Below are 19,726 nucleotides of genomic sequence, written 5' to 3'. Positions count from 1 at the left end.
CATAGCAAATACAGGACTTTTGTTCAAGTCTAGATGTAACACAAAAAAATAAAGTATTAACCAAAGCTGGCAAATCAAAAACAAAAATGTAAACCTGTCAAACAAAGACATAATACCCTAACATAAAATAATCAAAATTAGTTATTACTTGAAATATACACATGAACTGTACAAAGAAAGCTGAAAAATTAAATGCGGAGAGAATCTCAAACCACTATAGGATAAAGTACGTGATTACAGAGATTATTAACTTCAATCACCGCATTGCCAGTTCTGCCTTTCTTGACTGAAATGTCCGCTGCCATCCTTTATGCAACTGTGACTGCTAGGTCAAGTCCTCTAATTAAACTAATCTCATCATTTAATTAATCATATTTTATAGGAAAGCAGTAAGTGGAATAAATTAATAGGTGAATTTTTAAAACCCATTTTTACAAAACTAAAAAGAAAAAACATATCAGAAGGAATCAGTCAGTTGTGGTTAATTAAGCTTTATTTGTAAAATACACATTGGAGATTGGATGCCTCATGTCCTACACAGAAACACAGGACATAAAGTAGGGGACAAGAAGAAGGGTACATGCAATGGGGGACATGAAAAGGGAGACACGATGAAGGGTACATGCAGTGGAGGACATGAAAGGGGAGACACGATGAAGGGTACATGCAGTGGAGGACATGAAAGGGGAGACACGATGAAGGGTACATGCAGTGGGGGCATGAAAGGGGAGACACGATGAAGGGTACATGCAGTGGGGGACATGAAAGGGGAGACACGATGAAGGGTACATGCAATGGGGGACATGAAAGGGGAGACACGATGAAGGATACATGCAATGGGGGACATGAAAGGGGAGACACGATGAAGGGTACATGCAATGGGGGACATGAAAGGGGAGACACGATGAAGGGTACATGCAGTGGGGGACATGAAAGGGGAGACACGATGAAGGGTACATGCAGTGGGGGACATGAAAGGGGAGACACGATGAAGGGTACATGCAATGGGGGACATGAAAGGGGAGACACGATGAAGGGTACATGCAGTGGGGGACATGAAAGGGGAGACACGATGAAGGGTACATGCAGTGGGGGACATGAAAGGGGAGACACGATGAAGGGTACATGCAATGGGGGACATGAAAGGGGAGACACGATGAAGGATACATGCAATGGGGGACATGAAAGGGGAGACACGATGAAGGGTACATGCAGTGGGGGACATGAAAGGGGAGACACGATGAAGGGTACATGCAGTGGGGGACATGAAAGGGGAGACACGATGAAGGGTACATGCAGTGGGGGACATGAAAGGGGAGACACGATGAAGGGTACATGCAGTGGGGGACATGAAAGGGGAGACACGATGAAGGGTACATGCAATGGGGGACATGAAAGGGGAGACACGATGAAGGATACATGCAATGGGGGACATGAAAGGGGAGACACGATGAAGGGTACATGCAATGGGGGACATGAAAGGGGAGACACGATGAAGGGTACATGCAGTGGGGGACATGAAAGGGGAGACACGATGAAGGGTACATGCAGTGGGGGACATGAAAGGGGAGACACGATGAAGGGTACATGCAATGGGGGACATGAAAGGGGAGACACGATGAAGGGTACATGCAGTGGGGGACATGAAAGGGGAGACACGATGAAGGGTACATGCAATGGGGGACATGAAAGGGGAGACACGATGAAGGATACATGCAATGGGGGACATGAAAGGGGAGACACGATGAAGGGTACATGCAATGGGGGACATGAAAGGGGAGACACGATGAAGGGTACATGCAATGGGGGACATGAAAGGGGAGACACGATGAAGGGTACATGCAATGGGGGACATGAAAGGGGAGACACGATGAAGGGTACATGCAATGGGGGACATGAAAGGGGAGACACGATGAAGGGTACATGCAATGGGGGACATGAAAGGGGAGACACGATGAAGGGTACATGCAATGGGGGACATGAAAGGGGAGACACGATGAAGGATACATGCAATGGGGGACATGAAAGGGGAGACACGATGAAGGGTACATGCAATGGGGGACATGAAAGGGGAGACACGATGAAGGGTACATGCAATGGGGGACATGAAAGGGGAGACACGATGAAGGGTACATGCAATGGGGGACATGAAAGGGGAGACACGATGAAGGGTACATGCAATGGGGGACATGAAAGGGGAGACACGATGAAGGGTACATGCAATGGGGGACATGAAAGGGGAGACATGATGAAGGGTACATGCAATGGGGGACATGAAAGGGGAGACACGATGAAGGGTACATGCAATGGGGGACATGAAAGGGGAGACACGATGAAGGGTACATGCAATGGGGGACATGAAAGGGGAGACACGATGAAGGGTACATGCAATGGGGGACATGAAAGGGGAGACACGATGAAGGGTACATGCAATGGGGGACATGAAAGGGGAGACACGATGAAGGGTACATGCAATGGGGGACATGAAAGGGGAGACATGATGAAGGGTACATGCAATGGGGGACATGAAAGGGGAGACACGATGAAGGATACATGCAATGGGGGACATGAAAGGGGAGACACGATGAAGGGTACATGCAATGGGGGACATGAAAGGGGAGACACGATGAAGGGTACATGCAGTGGGGGACATGAAAGGGGAGACATGATGAAGGGTACATGCAATGGGGGACATGAAAGGGGAGACACGATGAAGGGTACATGCAATGGGGGACATGAAAGGGGAGACATGATGAAGGGTACATGCAATGGGGGACATGAAAGGGGAGACACGATGAAGGGTACATGCAGTGGGCGACATGAAAGGGGAGACACGATGAAGGGTACATGCAGTGGGGGCATGAAAGGGGAGACACGATGAAGGGTACATGCAGTGGGGGACATGAAAGGGGAGACACGATGAAGGGTACATGCAGTGGGCGACATGAAAGGGGAGACACGATGAAGGGTACATGCAATGGGGGACATGAAAGGGGAGACACGATGAAGGGTACATGCAGTGGGGGACATGAAAGGGGAGACACGATGAAGGGTACATGCAATGGGGGACATGAAAAGGTACATGTAGTGGGGGACATGAAGCAGGGGACACCAGCAGGGGATACAAAATGGGAGGCGTGAAGCAGGAGACATGAAACAAGGTACACAAATCGTTGGACCAGCACGCATACCACAGTGCCCAGGAAATGTATTTTCCACTTCAAAATGCATATTGTACAATATTGTGGGATGTCAGTAGTCCGGCTCCAGGATGCCGATGGGCTTCCGGTTGCGGGATGCCGGTAGGATTCCATTTTTGAGATGCTGATAGGCTTCCATTTGAGGGACATCGGTAGGCTTCTGGATGTGGGACATCGGTAGGCTTCCGCTTGTGGGATGCCAGTTGGATTTCCATTGTAGGATATCGGTAGGCATCTGATTCTGGGATATCGGTAGGCTGTAGGATGCCAGTAGGCTTCCAGTTGTGGGATATTGGCAAGCTTCCATTATGAGGGGAGCTGCTTCAGCTTTAATGTAGGAACTGCCTGCAAAGAGCCAGAGACTCAACCTGGATGGACATTACTTGAATTTTGTCTGCTTGTAGCTAACAATATTTTATAAGTGCTGCAGATATCTCTCTTAATCAAATGTCATGGTGCGTATGATCCTTGACTGAATCCCCTGTCCCCCCCCCCCCTCCCCCCATGTTCTTTCCCACTTATGGTGTTAACATGCTCTGTGCTTCCTGGAGTTGGCTGGATAAGAGGTTATGGAAAATGGTGGGATTTTAATCAGTTAGCTAATATTATGTGGCAGGTGAAGTTTATTTTGCGCTGTTGCCTTTCATTATCAGATTAATTTGTTTGCTTGGTTCTGCTGTTCGATTATGTATGCTTGGTATTATGTAAATTTAATTAATAGAGTCTTTCTCAAGTATGTACTGCCCTTAAACGCCAGAACTGTTTGATTTAAAGCAGAGAAAACTGAACCTAGTCATTAGCTCAGGTCTTTTGTTGCTTCCCGAGGCGCTGGACTTCTGGAATTCTCCATTTAAAAAAAAAAATACTCGTCCTTTCAGAATGGCACACATTAGGCGAGATTACGTGAGATTACCCCCCACGATCTTCCCGAGTCAGCTCCGCTTTGCTGACTGACTGAAATGTCCACTCGTTTCCCTGCTGTGTCTGAGCCATAGCTGTTCAGGTTACCGCATTTCTGTCTCTCTGTTATGTGTGCAGGTCCCTTTATCTCTTTTTACTCAGTATGCAGTTTTTTTTTTATTAGGTTGTGTGCTTCTGTAATTTGACTGTGTGCTTTGTTGTGCTTATCTCTAAGTGTGTGTTAGCATCTGTATTTAAATAAAGTATGAATGTAAGCACAATGCACACTCCAGAGGGGGCTTTTTGAGTGAAGCCTTCAAGCCCCTTCCTTCCAGAAGTTTCCGGGGTCGTGTTCACGGAGTGTCTGAATAAAGACGACACACTGATGGCAAGTCCGGTCCAGTGTGACGGGATTGCAGGAAATCGTTTCTTTAAAATCCAGTGCTCCACATCTAAAGAAACAGCCATTGCTTTCTCTTGACACATTTTCCTTTCAGGGGATCCGTCAGCCGGGAAACAGGCTTATATACAATGATACCTGTCAAGTTCCTGCTCAGTCTATTGAAATGAGGTTCAATGAATTGAAATGGTTCCCGTTTTCCTCTTGCCTTTCTTTAAATAATCCAGATGCAATGTTAAAATGCAGACGCTTTGCAGCATTAGACCGTGAGTAGCGGTATACACAGCAAGATTTACTTCTTTGGAAATGTAAATGAGAAGTCCTATATTATGCTCTCTAGGATCCAGCTGAGCTGTCACTGTTGACCCATTAGTCTTCTGTGTCCCCTGACACAATAACCTACATATTGTTTATGCAGTGTGCAGTTGACTAAGACTAGCTACTTGTTCTAAATATATTTTCTATTATACTCCCACATTCTGTCTGCAAATTTTCCTGTATATTGTAAAGTAACCACTTTGACGCTCTTTAGAATAGCAAATAGAAAAAACTGTGTTTAAAGAAACAAGGTGATTTAGAAGGCAGACACATACACTCACCGGCCACTTTATTAGGCACACCTGTCCAACTGCTCGTTGACACAAATTACTGGTCAGCCAATCACACGGTGGCAACTCAATGCATTTAGGCATGTTGACATGGTCAAGACGAACCGCTGTAGTTCAAACCGAGCTTCAGAATGGGGAAGAAAGGTGATTTAAGTGACTTTGAATGTGGCATGGTTGTTGGTGTCAGACGGGCTGGTCTGAGTATTGCAGAAACTGCTGATCTTCTGGGATTGTCACGCACAACCATCTCTAGGGTTTACAGAGAATGGTCCGAAAAAGGGAAAACATCCAGTGAGCGGCAGTTCTGTGGGTGAAAATGCCTTATTGATGTCAGAGGTCAGAGGAGAATGGCCAGAGTGATTTGAGCTGATAGAAAGGCAACAGTAACTCAAATAACCACTCGTTACAACCAAGGTATGCAGAAGAGCATCTCTGAACGCACAACATGTCGAACCTTGAGGCAGATGGGCTACAGCAGCAGAAGACCACACCGGGTGCCACTCCTGTAAGCAAAGAACAGGAAACTGAGGCTACAATTCGCACAGGCTCACCGAAATTGGACAATAGAAGATTGGAAAAATCTGTTCTGATGAGTCTCGATTTCTGCTGCGACAATCAGGGTCAGAATTTGGCGTCAACAACATGAAAGCATGGATCCATCCTGCCTTGTATCAACGATTCAGGCAGGTGGTGGTGGTGTAATGGTGTGGGGGACATTTTCTTGGCACACTTTGGGCCCCTTAGTACTAATTGATCATCATTGCAATGCCACAGCCTTCCAGAGTATTGTTGCTGACCATGTCCATCCCTTTATGACCACAGTGTACCCATCTTCTGATGGCTACTTCCAGCAGGATAATGCACCATGTCATAAAGCTCGAATCATCTCAGACTGGTTTCGTGAACATGAAAATGAGTTCACTGTACTCAAATGGCCTCCACAGTCACCAGATCTCAATCCAATGGAGCACCTTTGGGATGTGGTGGAATGGGAGATTCGCATCATGGATGTGCAGCCGACAAATCTGCAGCAACTGCGTGATGCTATCATGTCAATATGGACCAATATCTCTGAGGAATGTTTCCAGTACCTTGTTTAATCTACTGTATGCCACGAAGGATTAAGGCAGTTCTGAAGGTAAAAGGGGGTCCAACCCGGTACTAGCAAGGTGTACCTAATAAAGTGGCCGGTGAGTGTAGAAAAAGATATTACCCTGTTAAACTAGGTTTCCATTCCGTGATATTATTTAATTTATGCAGCATTTTTGGTGAACTATCAGCAAAATCTGAATTCTGTTTGGTAGATTATAGAAAAAACAACACAAAACAATTATAATATGCATTTTAATGAGCAATGATTTAATTCTGAAACTTGCTTTTTTCAAGTAAGAATCAGATGTGCTTTTATCTGACTTACTTGTCCCCATTGCTTACCTAAGTGGCCTGTTCTGCCTGAAGTGCTCATTCTCATTGCTGATTGGCAGGGACTGAAAGGTTAGATGGGGCATTTTCGTTGACCTGAGAGCGAGCATAAGCAGGTGCTCTGTTTGTCAGTCACTGACATGTCGTGTGCATATAGACAAAAAAACATGTTGAATGTGTTCCTCCTCCACAGCACTTTTAAAAATATAGTTTAGCCAAACCAGCAAAGGAGGGGGGACGTTTGCACGGGTGTTCCGTCGAGTGGCTGCCGACTAGCGAATCCTTTTCTTTACCAGGCAATCACATGAAGAGGGTGATTCCACAGACCGGGACTCTTCTATCTCAGTTTAAGGAGGTGGCAGAAAATGCCCTCAGTGCCCTTTGAATGAGCGCTGCCATTAACCTGGCAGAGCGCAGGAGACTGAAGAGCCCATGAGTGGGCGCCGGCGAGCGGCTCAGATTTTTCTTAGGTTTCAAGGAAATCTTCCTTGATTTTTATTATCGATTCTCCCACCGTGTTGGAGAGCACAATGCGTAATGAAGGAGGGTATTTGACAGCATCAGGCATATGCTGGGAAGCTTGTGATTCTTGGGAGCATCGTGCTTGCCAGGAACGTCATTATTATCCTGGGCTGTGCATCACCAGGCCATGGGCAACAAGACCGTAACACCGTACAATATGGCAACGCACATAAAAACTGTGTGATAATTAATCTCTTTATTATCGGAAATTTTTCAGAATTACCAGCTGTTAATAAATGCCGAATATCTTTTTTTCTTCAGTGTTTTAATTCAGAAATGTCACTTTATCTCCAGTTTATAATTGCTTTAACACACCACTGGCTCCCTTATCGTTATTAAACTTAGTTTTAGTCTAAAGTTAGTGGTTCCTCCACTTTATTTAAGCTCCATAAGGTAAGTGTTACGAACAACATGGGACCTACCTTTTGTAGAAACCCCGAACCGTTTCGCTACGTTGAGCGTGTGCTTAACAGGAGCACTTTGGAAAGGTTTGTCCTGCATGCCGTGTTTGTGCATTGTAGTCTGTTAGCTCTATACCATTCATGAATAGTCTCTACAAGAAGTTACAAATAATGTTATTAGTCTTCATTTTTTAATTATTTAAGATTTGACTATTAAAGTTCAAATGATGACGTGTTTCATATCATTACATTTGTTTGACAGTAGAAATGCCTTTCGAGGAGTTACCGTGTTTGAACAATTGATGGTGATATTTGGAATACATGAAACTAGTTAACTGTGCAACAAATTAGCGCTGCAACAAGAGAGCTTGCTATAAGAATAGCTTCAGAAAAATAAAACACAACTGACAAAATTAGATCTGTGGTAGAAATATATAAACGTCATCCATGTTGTAAGTGCTGAAGTCTTATTACTAAACACAGTAATAGATATATTATTATTGGATACCTCATTTCCTACACAGAAACATCTTCTGTATATATTAATAATATATTACAGATATTTAATTAATTAATTTATTTATTAATTAATTTATTTATTTATTTATTTATATGAAATGCAAACTTGCAGACACATATTTTTACCTTTCGATTTCATACATTATATATTTGGGATAAGAACACAGATAATGTTTTAAAACAAACATTTTCTGAAAATCCAGAATAATGAATAGGTAAATTATAAATAAATGAGCATTGCATTAGGTTCGCAAACCCTGTAAAGTCTTTTTTGTTTGGGGGGGTGGTGTGAATATTTGTGCTCAGATTTTAAGTATAGTTCGCAAACTCCCGACAGTTCAGATGTTTGTTACAGCCCTATTGTTATCGGCCACAAGAAAGGATGTAAATTCCTGCAAAGAGTTACACGCTGAGTGATTATTTTTTGACATTTGAAAGCTTCTGTATTTAATGCCTTTTGCTGTGGGGTGATTCTCTGGATGTGAGCGGTTGCATTTGCCAAACTCCTGCTTGCTTGTGATGTTACAGGCCGTAGAATCTCCGAGGCCTTCAGATAACACACGACCGGTTTCATTAAATCAAACAGTGGCTTCTTTCCACGCTTGCGAGAATGTTTCCTTAGAGGGTCGGACTGTGTTGCCGGATGTGCTGATGGCGTTTCTTGGACCAGGCCAAGTTTGGTGTCCTGGGGATGGGAACAGAGGGTGGGGTGAGGGGATGTCCTGGAGGTACTAATGACCTCCTTTTGTCCGTATTTTCTTCTTTTCAAACAGCAGAAGGAATCATTTCCCCCAGCATAAATACCATGTACATCTCCTGGCACCACTTCCCAGTTTGAAGGACTTGTAATTAAACTTCAAATTAGTTATGCTGCTATTAAAAATTATCTATGAAAAATCTCATCTCTTCTCTGAGGGTGTGGTGGATGTGTTTGAGCAGGGTATAAATTCATGGGATTTTTCCATCGATGACTACATAGCTTGTTGAATTGCAACTTGGGAATAATTTGTAAGACTTTATTTATTTTACACAAGCAGATAAAGTGAGGTTTAGTAATATTATTTTGGCTTGCAGATCAGCAAATCACTGCTCACGGAGCACTAAATATTTCAAGGAATGTTATTCATGAGCTGCAATTACAGACTTCAGTAAAACACTATTGTCAGTGTATGTACTCAGGAATGACAACTGTGGTAAATTAAATTCATTGAGTGTCATTTATATATTAATTTACTGTCCCCCACATCGTACGGAGGCATTAGAGAAAACAGAATTATTCTTTACTTTAGTTGGATACTCTTTTTAAGGTTTTTAAAAAGGTCAGATAAAAAATGGCAGAAAAGGTAGTGCACCTTCGCTGTCTACATTCTCGTTATGATCTTGGAGCTTCTTCCAGCTATTTTAACAGAACAGTGATTTCTGAGGCTCTCAGAGCTGCTTCCTGCTCTATTTACCTTTTTTTTCTGTGTTGGCAGCTCCGCATTTGGCATGTGGGTCCTGGCCAACTGCAAAGTTCATTAGCAGACAGCCAATGTGATGCTGTGTGTGTGTCAACATGTCAAGTGTGTCAGCTGATGCTGCGGCAGAGCGAGCCGGACCCCTCTGAACGGACACATTACTGCTCTGACTGACCTCTCGCCCAGGTGTGGCTGGTGTGCACGTCCCGTTTATGCCCTGAAGCTGTCATTTTCTGCTTGTCTTTTGCAACTCGTCTTACTGATATCCACCCTTCTTATGTTCATGAGTAGCATTATTTTTTCTGAGTTCACAAACTCAGAGATTTATAACCCCTGTATGCCATAAATTCTTTGGAATGGCCTGTGAAAGTAAAACACAGGGCCAGAAAAACGAGGTTCACACCATATCGGTTAGTCGTCATTTGGAGCATTATTTCAATTAGCTGGTGCAATTTCAACTTTCTGCCCGGAACTCGTAGTTGACCGATTCCTTTGACTGTCTTTGTTTTTTTTTATTTATTCCTTTTCAGCCACCTAAATTTGGATACTCGATTTTCCATGTAGCATGTATCGAGATGGGGACTTTCCGTCATTGGCTCCAGTGCTACAGTAGAGGAGGGATATAATTCCGGGCAGATGTTTTCCCTCAAAGACATGATTGCATTTGCAATGTAAAAGCAATCTGCATGCCTTGTTCTTATTACAAGCTCGGCAACCTTGCAGTGTATTAGATGAAAGCGGTCAAATAACTGTTATGGTAGATAATGCTGGGCTCAGAATGAGTTTATCACCCATACCTCCAGCTCCCATCTGCAGGCTGGGAAAAATGAATTTAGCCGGCATTCCTCTGAGACATGGGGATTGGATTGGCTCATGCGAGACCAGACTGAGCCTCCTAACATGCACCAGTATTTACGGCTTTCAAACTAGAAACATTATATTTCTGGCAGGTGGTGAAAAGCTGTTACTATGCATTTTGCGTCCAGCCATTATGTCCAAATATGGGAGTAGAAGGTGAAGAATGAATTTCCCTTCATTTAAACAATCTGTTCCTTTTTGTTTCCTGTAATTTATGTGTTCTGCTGTTATTCATGGCTCGTAATATGTTCTGTTTATGCACATTCTGGAAGCAAAATGGTGAAAAGTGAGATTGATGCCACACAAGGTGACGCTTATTTCCTCCCAAGATCTTTTTCAGCAGTTAGCTAGCTGGGAATCATCACCTTTGTGGTGTCCACATGATCCCGCCTTCGAGACGGCGTGCCGTTCACTGTGATCTTAACCTTAACCTCCAATTTCTGCATTCTGGGACCTAGCAGGTGGATGTTAAAAGTAAATACTGGACTCTGTTTCTTAAAAGGAAATAACCAATGAACACGTCTCTACGTTTCTGCCGTGTTTTCCCTCAAAATCGCATTTTTGCTTTTTGTTAGCATTTCCTTTTGTTTAATTTAATTTAAAGGTTGTATTTAGTATTGTGCAACCAACTGCTCAACCATAAAAATGATACATTTTTCGTATGTATAGTCATGTATAGTCTTTGTTTGACTTATAATAACTGTTTAGCTTATATTTAAAATTACAGAATATCTGAAATATGTCCTTCCAGAGTAAACAAACAACATGTAAAAAAAATGTACATTTACAGGATGTTGCCAGATTATTGCGATTTTTTAGGTGGATTACAGTTGGCTGCTGTTTAACATGTCAGTGTGCCTCTCAGGGAGACTCCAGCTCTTGTCTGACCTTCTTTTCCAATGAGGAGCAAAATTATAACATGTGCCGACTGAAATAGAAGCTGGAATCTGCAGACTATACAACTTCCAAACAGAAGGAGATAAGAGATACATCTGCAGTAATACATGCTGAATACAGAAATTCATCTCATTGTTGATTACTGAAGCCAGGCTGATGTGACTTGATGTACAGGTGACCTTCAATTGCCCTATTGAATGCGGCAAATTTTTTGAACCTGAAATTATTTGTATGTAAATTCTAGGCCACTTTAGAGAATGTCCAAAAATATAGCAAAAGTATTTCAGCTTAGCAATAAGCCATCAATCTGTATTCCATTTAGAAGTGAATAAATGATATTTTATTATTATTTATTATTATTATTCCACAATATTATATTGTGGCCAAAAATACAAAGAGTTAAACCTTACTTGAATTTAAACATTGAGAAAGCATATACATGGCTACTTTGCTAAGGTCATTTAAATAAGATCAATATTCCCCAGCTTAATGCAAACAGTATTTATTGTTGATTTGACTCTGAGTTTAGCCTCTCCTGCTAATATCTTTTCCAAGGTTCTACCCGCTAACCTTGACCTTGATTTGATTACAGTATTGATTGAAAATGCTGCTACAGTCCTTACTGCAGCCTTTGTAAGCAGCTTCTTACTTTCTCTTTTATTCTAAGATTTACGGTTGCCACACACACACACACACACACACACAATGCTCACAGAAAGTCTTGGGATGCTTGCTTAATTCAGTACAAATATTGCAAATTTATTGGTTTTATGCCAAAATTATTACTTTATTCATTTGTTTACAAAAAGTATATATCACGTTAGAATCAGCCAGTGTTTTTAAGTAAAAAATTCATTTCAAGTACAGTAATAAGCAGGAAAAAAAATTGACGTTGCGGACAGGAAATGGGAGCCCAATGAACACAATTTAGACTTACAGTCCTCTTTGTTTGTATGTCTGAAAGTTCGTAAGTTGAAAGTTCATAAGTAGTGGAGTGTCTGTAATTAAATAGTGGATTCATTTTCTGTTCTAAATGATAAAAAAAGGGATTGGTCTGTGTTCTCACTATCAGGTGTTTACTGTTCTTTCTTTTCGGAACCACATTTGATCAGTCTAGCTGTGAGCCGTATTGATCAGCAGCATTGAATTAATTTGCCACTGCTAACATTTGCATACTGTGGAAAAGTAAAGTTTAGATAATGCTTGTTATCTTATGGGATGTTGAAATTCTAGACTTTTATTGACTCCTCTTGACTGAAATGTAGATTCCTATCTGGACTGAATTGTCCATTTTAAGTTTAAATGACGTTATCTGTCATCAATCAGGACCATTGATATTCTGTTGATTTTGCCTTGTCTGTGAAAATTTGAGTTTGTATTGCAGAGGAAACAAACATGCAAGCTAACCATCATGACTGACTTTTTTCTTTCACTTTTTATATTCTTTGCATTGTGTTTAGATTTTTGTCTAAAGAAAGCTTTTGCTGAAACGTGCCGAACATCACAGGAAGCGAATTTCAGGGCCGAAGCTTCTCTAGAGTGACCTGTGTTTCAGCCTGGCGCTGCGAGTTAAATCTAAATCATGTGATATGAAGCCCATGCATGCCTGTCCAGCTTGAGCTTTTCTCACTTTGCTCTGAAAGAGAGTCACTGCGGCCCATAAGTGCCGAGGCTTTCAGCAGTGTGGCGGAAGGACTGATGCCTGTCCAGTTTGAGCTTTTCTCACTTTGCTCTGAAAGAGAGTCACTGCGGCCCATCAGTGCCGAGGCTTTCTGCAGTGTGGCGGAGGGACTGATGCCTGTCCAGCTTGAGCTTTTCTCACTTTGCTCTGAAAGAGAGTCACTGCGGCCCGTCAGTGCCGAGGCTTTCTGCAGTGTGGCGGAGGGACTGATGCCTGTCCAGCTTGAGCTTTTCTCACTTTGCTCTGAAAGAGAGTCACTGCGACCCGTCAGTGCCGAGGCTTTCTGCAGTGTGGCGGAGGGACTGATGCCTGTCCAGCTTGAGCTTTTCTCACTTTGCTCTGAAAGAGAGTCACTGCGGCCCATCAGTGCCGAGGCTTTCTGCAGTGTGGCGGAGGGACTGATGCCTGTCCAGTTTGAGCCTTTCTCACTTTGCTCTGAAAGAGAGTCACTGCGACCCGTCAGTGCCGAGGCTTTCTGCAGTGTGGCGGAGGGACTGATGCCTGTCCAGTTTGAGCCTTTCTCACTTTACTCTGAAAGAGAGTCACTGCGGCCCATCTGTGCCGAGGCTTTCTGCAGTATGGGGGAGGGATTGGCCCTGGGTGTCTCATGTTAGTGCTGCGTTTCACACCTTGACCTGGTCAGCAGTGGGCTGAGGTGTGACCTCAAGCAGAGATGTGGCTGGCAACTGATCCCCTGTCACTAAGCAGAGCACAGATAGCTGGAGACAGATAGTCTCCATGACAACGATGGACAACACTCGGTGATACAATGAGGACATGTGGGAGCGGACGGACTGTTATTTATTAAACCTGCCACTGAGGGCTGTTTGGGATGAGCGACTGCAGTGATTGCAGTGGCACTGAGCTGTCTCCTTCTTTTGGTGAAGTATTTAATGTTATTTACAAAACACTTGTAAAGCTTTTTTAAATTTTATTAGTTTAAAATTTTGTAGCAGTACTAGGAAAGAACTATATGGAGGAGAAATGCAGCCCCTTGAATTTGAAATGGAGAAAAGAAAAAAGGCCTTACGTATGCGGTGTTATTTAACATGGTTCCGCCAGGTGAAATATGCATTATTCAGAAGCAGTACCAGTGTAGCACTTGGTCGTAGCAGAATGAGATAAGTGTATATGGAAGGAAAAAAATTGAATGCTGTCCATCTCAGAATTTCATTTAATTTTTGGCCCCAAGGTACTTGAGAACACGTGGGTTAATTAAAGCTGTTACTTTAACAAATGCAGATTCTAGGACGGATGACATTTAATAGTAGTAACAGTGGATGTCAAGTGATACAGAAGTAAATTAGCTGGTCTTTGGTCACAGGAAAAAAAATTAACTGTCAAAGATACTTTAATATGGAATGAATCTTCTTCAAAAGTAGAATAAAACATGCCTGTTTTCCAAATATATTAAGTACACCAGACATTTTTACCAAGTAATTTATGGGAAAAACCAAAACCTGACAAATCAACTAATGCAGTAAATATTTTAGTATTTGTACTGTTAAAATGTGTAAAGAAAAGGATAAGACAGACTTATGTAATTTTATTTTAAGGTCAAATACTGTATATATCGATTTATGTAGAAAAAAATGACTTTCTGTTAAATTTCTGCATGTCTACATAAATTTGTAATGGAAATGCTGGGATAAGAATATTTAGTTGAAACTAATTGTAACAGACAAGCCGTATTTGTATTGTTATCATGAAAACCAAAAAGATAAATTTTATTTTACACGACATGCATTCATACAAGTGGCCCCGTGAGAGATAATTAATACTTAATAATTAATACATTAATAATTAATACTTAGTCTGAGACACATAATTGTAATCTCACACCATAACCACTGTCCGCTTACACTAACACTACTACACCCCCATCATACTCACTTTCATTTACTGTCATACTCTCATGGTCACAGCACTGTTATCTCTTGCACAAAGAACTATAGATACTTATATGCACAGTATATGCTTGCAGGTCTGGATAACAAAGACCAACAGTAGAAGTGTGTGAGTATGATAGTATATATAAATGAAGCTAATTGTGTATGTGAACCAAAAATCAAACCCATGTATGAGAGAATAATATTATATTTTAAATCAGATAATAGCATATGTAAGAGAGATAAGTAATACATGTAAATGCAGATAATCATATGCAAGGCACAAAATGAAGAGAATGGTAGGATATGTGAATGAGAATAGTTGTGTGTGTGAGAGAGTTTGATTGAAATGGAAGGCATTTCATTACTAAAGTCTCAGTTCCTCATAAGTTGTCTTGGCCTCCTGTAAATTTTCTTATGTTCTTGTTTTTGATGAAGCCCACCTTCACAATCATTATTAATATGACAAGATTGTAGATCGGAAGGGAATCTCTGGAGCCTTTTGCTAATAGGTGGCAACATGCTACAAATTCAGAAAACACAAATTCTGGAAAACATATGCAAAACAAAAACCGCTAAAAACGCAACAGTCGTTTCCGTGGGGACAATGAAACGAGACGGACCATTGGGGCTGGATGGTATAGCAAATGTCTATTGGTAACACTGCATCGGTATATTTTCATAATGGACTATAGGGTGAGACGATACGATTAATATCAATATACTTTTATTGTGGGTTAAAATTAAGGCCCTATTAAAGATTTTGAATAAAGAGCAATAGCATTCCTTCCTAGCTGAAAGCTACATGATGATGCAATCATAGGTTTAAAATTACACCGTAACTTTAAAGTTCACTCTTACCGTGTCTTAAGTGTTTCGTTTGCATCGATACTTTTATTAATTACTATATAGACTTTCCATTTAGATTGATAGTATTACAGACATCAAGATATGTTTTTGTTGTCTCCTGTTTGCTTGTTTGGGTTTTCATGTGCAAATTGTTCAATAGAAGCACGATTGACATTTAATTTTCTGGGTGTGGGCTGTTCACTGTTTTGGGTGATGTCAAGGGTTATGTACCAATTAAAGCAGAAAGACATAGGAATTGTATAGCTGTTTATTTGTTTATTGCAAGTCATATTGTCAATGCAATATTGAACAATGTTATCACACATCACAGATGTTCCTCATATTGTGCAGACCTAGATGAAACATAAATATATTTTTAAAAATAACAAAGGAAAATATCTTGCTTCGCCACAAGTAACATTCTAACAAAATATAAAAGATTAATGGTTATCAATGAATTTTTACAGTATGTACCAAAGTTATCATGCATCTTCCATACTATATTGAATGAACCCTTTTGTTCATAGAATTTAACTTGTTTAATGTATTTCACAATGCCACTCATTCTATCAGCAAAACCGTAACTTGCTGATATTTTTCTTAGGGCAAATACAGCAATTGTAGCAGTTATCAAAATGTGAACCTTATACTGTGCTGACATGGCAGATGGCATTTTGTGTCACACTTGTAGGTTTGGGGGTGTATATGTCATTTGTGCATTGTGTGTGTGTGTGTGTGTGTGTATGTGTGGACGTGTGTTATGCATATATTACATTGTAGGGACCAGATGTCCCTACAATGTAATAAAAAACCTTTTTTTGACATGTATGGACATTTTTTCAGGTCCCCACAATATTATCCTCAATTTTATAAAAATCTGTGACTAATAAAAAAACTAAAAATACCAAAGTCTTGTATTTGTTTGGTTACTTATGGTTAAGCTTAGGGCTGGGTAGAGGTTAAGGTTAAAATAAGGTTAGGGTTAGGGTTTTTCCCATAGAAATAAATAAGGAATTGTTTGATTGACTGATTGATTGATTGATTGATTAACCGCACAACCAAGGTCGTCCCATATATTACACTTTGCAGCATAATATATAGACCACAGAAAGTATCCACATATTATCAGCAATATACAACAATAATAAGACAATGATACAGTACAATACAAAATATTATGCAGAATAACATGCATCACACGCATTAGTTTACATGTCAGTAGCGTGTGACGAGGAGACTAAAGGAAGGAGTTTAGCGACCTGATTGCTACAGGGAACAGCTACCTTAGTCTGAGTAGGCCGAGAGCTGTAGCACCTCCCTGAGGGAGGGGGCTGCAAGAGATGCTGAGCCGGATGTGTACTTTGCTTGCTTTGAAGTCCACCGCGTATGTAGACATTCAGTGTAGAGGAGTGGTTCACAGGTCGCCTATGGTTTTGGATGCCTTCACAGTCTGCTGTAGTTGTTCCATATTCGACTGTCTGAGCTGCATGAATGGACAAAGATAAATGAATATATGTGAACAACGATGACGATTTCTAACCTCTGTGCATGTGTGTATGTGTGTGTGTGGCATGCCGTCTAGAGTGTACCCCTACTTAGTACCCTTTGCTATCTGGCATATGCTCCAGAACCCCCAGGAACCTTGAACAGGATCAGCATTTTTTTGCAAGATGGACAAAGGAATTTTGTAAATTATTACTTTATAAACCACAAATGAGTCAATGGGGACTTTAAGTCACATGGTGTGACCTCTACGTCGTTATATAAGTAGCTTGTTTTTCCTTTACAAGCCACTGTCAGATGTCTTGGTGTGCCCAGTGCGTGTTGTCGAGCGGTTCCGTGACCTGCGTCCAGAAGAGGTTGCTGACCTGTTCAAGACCGTCCAGAGAGTGGCGGACGTTGTAGAGCGGCACTTCCAGGCCACATCCCTGACAATCGCCATTCAGGTACGTGCCACAACCCAAGGCCTCATTGCTCTATGAAGGGCAAGGGATCGCTGCAAATGAATGCACGTGTGTTTTGCTTGACTGCAGTAGTTTTCTTGTTAATCATTCTGAACATCGTATACTGTGTTTTCTCTGCTGAAATACTTAAATACCCCCTCAGTACTTGACCTATCGAACAGCACACTTGTAGTTCATTTCATTTCAAGCACTTTTACTGTACAGAATCCGTGGTTTTATGTGACTCCACAAAATACGAAGTCATTCGACTATCAGAATGTTGCCATGGCCACAATTTAACCCTGGCTCTGATGCGGAGATTGTTCAGTAATAACTGTGAGCATGTAAAATGTTATGAGATTAGGCATCGCGTCGCCCCATTATTTTCATTGATCATTTTAGGCATTTCTAGGATATCTTTCAATTTATAATGTATTTTTTTAATTGTGTATAAAAAGTTTGGTTGAAGCAGGTGGGGATAATATTCTTATTGTCCATTTTTGAAAGATAAACAATTTATGTTCTGAATGTTTATTTCCTTTATTTAGTTTCCTTAATATAAGGTGTGTTATGCAGATCTATTATACGATTTTTTCCTGATGAGTTTTCATGTTACCACACAAAGCTAATACTATCTGTCCTCCCTGAATGCGATTGTAGGTAGGTTTTGTAATGAGAATTAACAGAAGCACACCCCCTGCTGGAGTAATATGGAAGCACTGATGCAGACACAATGTGACCCACCCATATACTGCCACCCTTTCAGATGTGTGTATTCTGCTTCTTTTTGTTTTAAATGGATTTAATACTAAGTAACCGTCCTCAAAATGATATGATGTGCATGCCTGCACGCACTGAGTGTACTAAGAATAATTAACAAAATTTGATACTTCCCTGAGATATATATTTTTAATACTTTCATTTTTTTCCAGCCTCATTGTTAAATTTGTTGTTTTTTTAATGCTATTAGAGTAGTGGTTTGTGGATGGATACTTGGTTTGATGTTTTAACTTTGTATAGTAAGCTTAAGTCTGATAAGAGGTTTTCAGCTTAGGGTCTGTGGCCTGTTGAAGGGGCGTGGCCTGTGGGGGCCCACAGAGAAGCTGCAGGGGGTCACACAGACGCTTAGGAAACTGACAGAATGCTGGTATATTTATAAAGCATTATTATTAAAACTACCCCTGCCAGAAAAAGAAGGGCTATTATAGCCTTTAATGACTTATTTGGTCATGCATTAGTGCGTTTTATTTAGGGGCCCCTGTTTTTAACAAACTGCTTAATAAACTGCTGCATTTTTTTCCGGTTTTGTTGTTTCTTGATCTATCAAGGTAATCATGCATGTCAATAATGAAGAATCTGTTTGCATAATCCTCTGTTGTCATTTAAATGCAATATGAAGTAAGGATGGTAATCAGTTCCAGCGTTTTCCATCTGTCAATTCTTATTAACTTCAAGCGAGTTGAGAATTCAGCTGCGGCACACAGATTTAGACCAGAAACACCCAACGTCAAATTTGAGATTCACTTGAAGAAGTGGTGCGATTCATCTAAAATTGAAATTCTCTTTTAATGTTAAACAATATATTCCTAAATTCCCAGCAGTGGCTAATTATCTCCTTTTGTTTCCCGCCAGGATGGCCCTGAAGCCGGACAAACAGTGAAGGTGAGAACTTAAAAATTCTCTTCCTTTAAATATATTATGAAGTCTTTGTGACAGTCATATCATATTAAATAATAATCACATTTCATTCGTGGCTCCTAAACTCTCAGAACGTGTAAATTATTAACGTACTGGTTTCAGATCGCTTGGTCTACGCTTTTGGGATACGGCAGGGCAGTAGACTTCCAGGCGATACAGTGAATGTAATGAGGGTTATGTCAAGGGATCTTGCCCTTAGCTCTCTCTGAATCACATTTTTTCAAGTGATTGACTTGTAATGTAAAACACTGGCTTTTTTTGTGAGACTCAGACAAGGAGCTGATAACCAAGAACTGTGTAGCAAAGTCATAATTCGAGTGACTGTTGTTCCCACCAAACAGCTATTGTCAACCAATGACAGTTGCTCGAATTTTTGCTTTATTTAATAAGAGCATGAAGCACAATGGATAAAATGCACCAATAAAATGCAAATGGCTGTCTTATAGGCTTCACAATATGTATGTTCTTATTGACTGTGTGTT

The 19,726-nt window shown here is 41.0% G+C and overlaps 1 protein-coding gene across 2 annotated transcripts in view; it reads left to right on the top strand.

Annotated features, from left to right (window-relative positions):
* Positions 1-19,726, top strand: part of fhit (fragile histidine triad diadenosine triphosphatase) — a 229,223-nt gene that overhangs the window by 145,221 nt on the left and 64,276 nt on the right. For both annotated transcript variants that reach the window (XM_049023069.1, XM_049023068.1), the window contains exons 4-5: positions 17,404-17,549; positions 19,179-19,208. In XM_049023069.1, coding sequence (XP_048879026.1) covers positions 17,404-17,549; positions 19,179-19,208 — 176 coding nt within the window. The remainder of the gene's footprint in view (positions 1-17,403; positions 17,550-19,178; positions 19,209-19,726) is intronic.

Source organism: Brienomyrus brachyistius, chromosome 8 (genome assembly GCF_023856365.1).
Source record: "Brienomyrus brachyistius isolate T26 chromosome 8, BBRACH_0.4, whole genome shotgun sequence".
In the NCBI taxonomy this organism is placed as follows: Eukaryota; Metazoa; Chordata; class Actinopteri; order Osteoglossiformes; family Mormyridae; genus Brienomyrus; species Brienomyrus brachyistius.
Note: the sequence above shows the minus strand (reverse complement) of the source record. Positions and strands in the feature narration are given on the sequence as shown.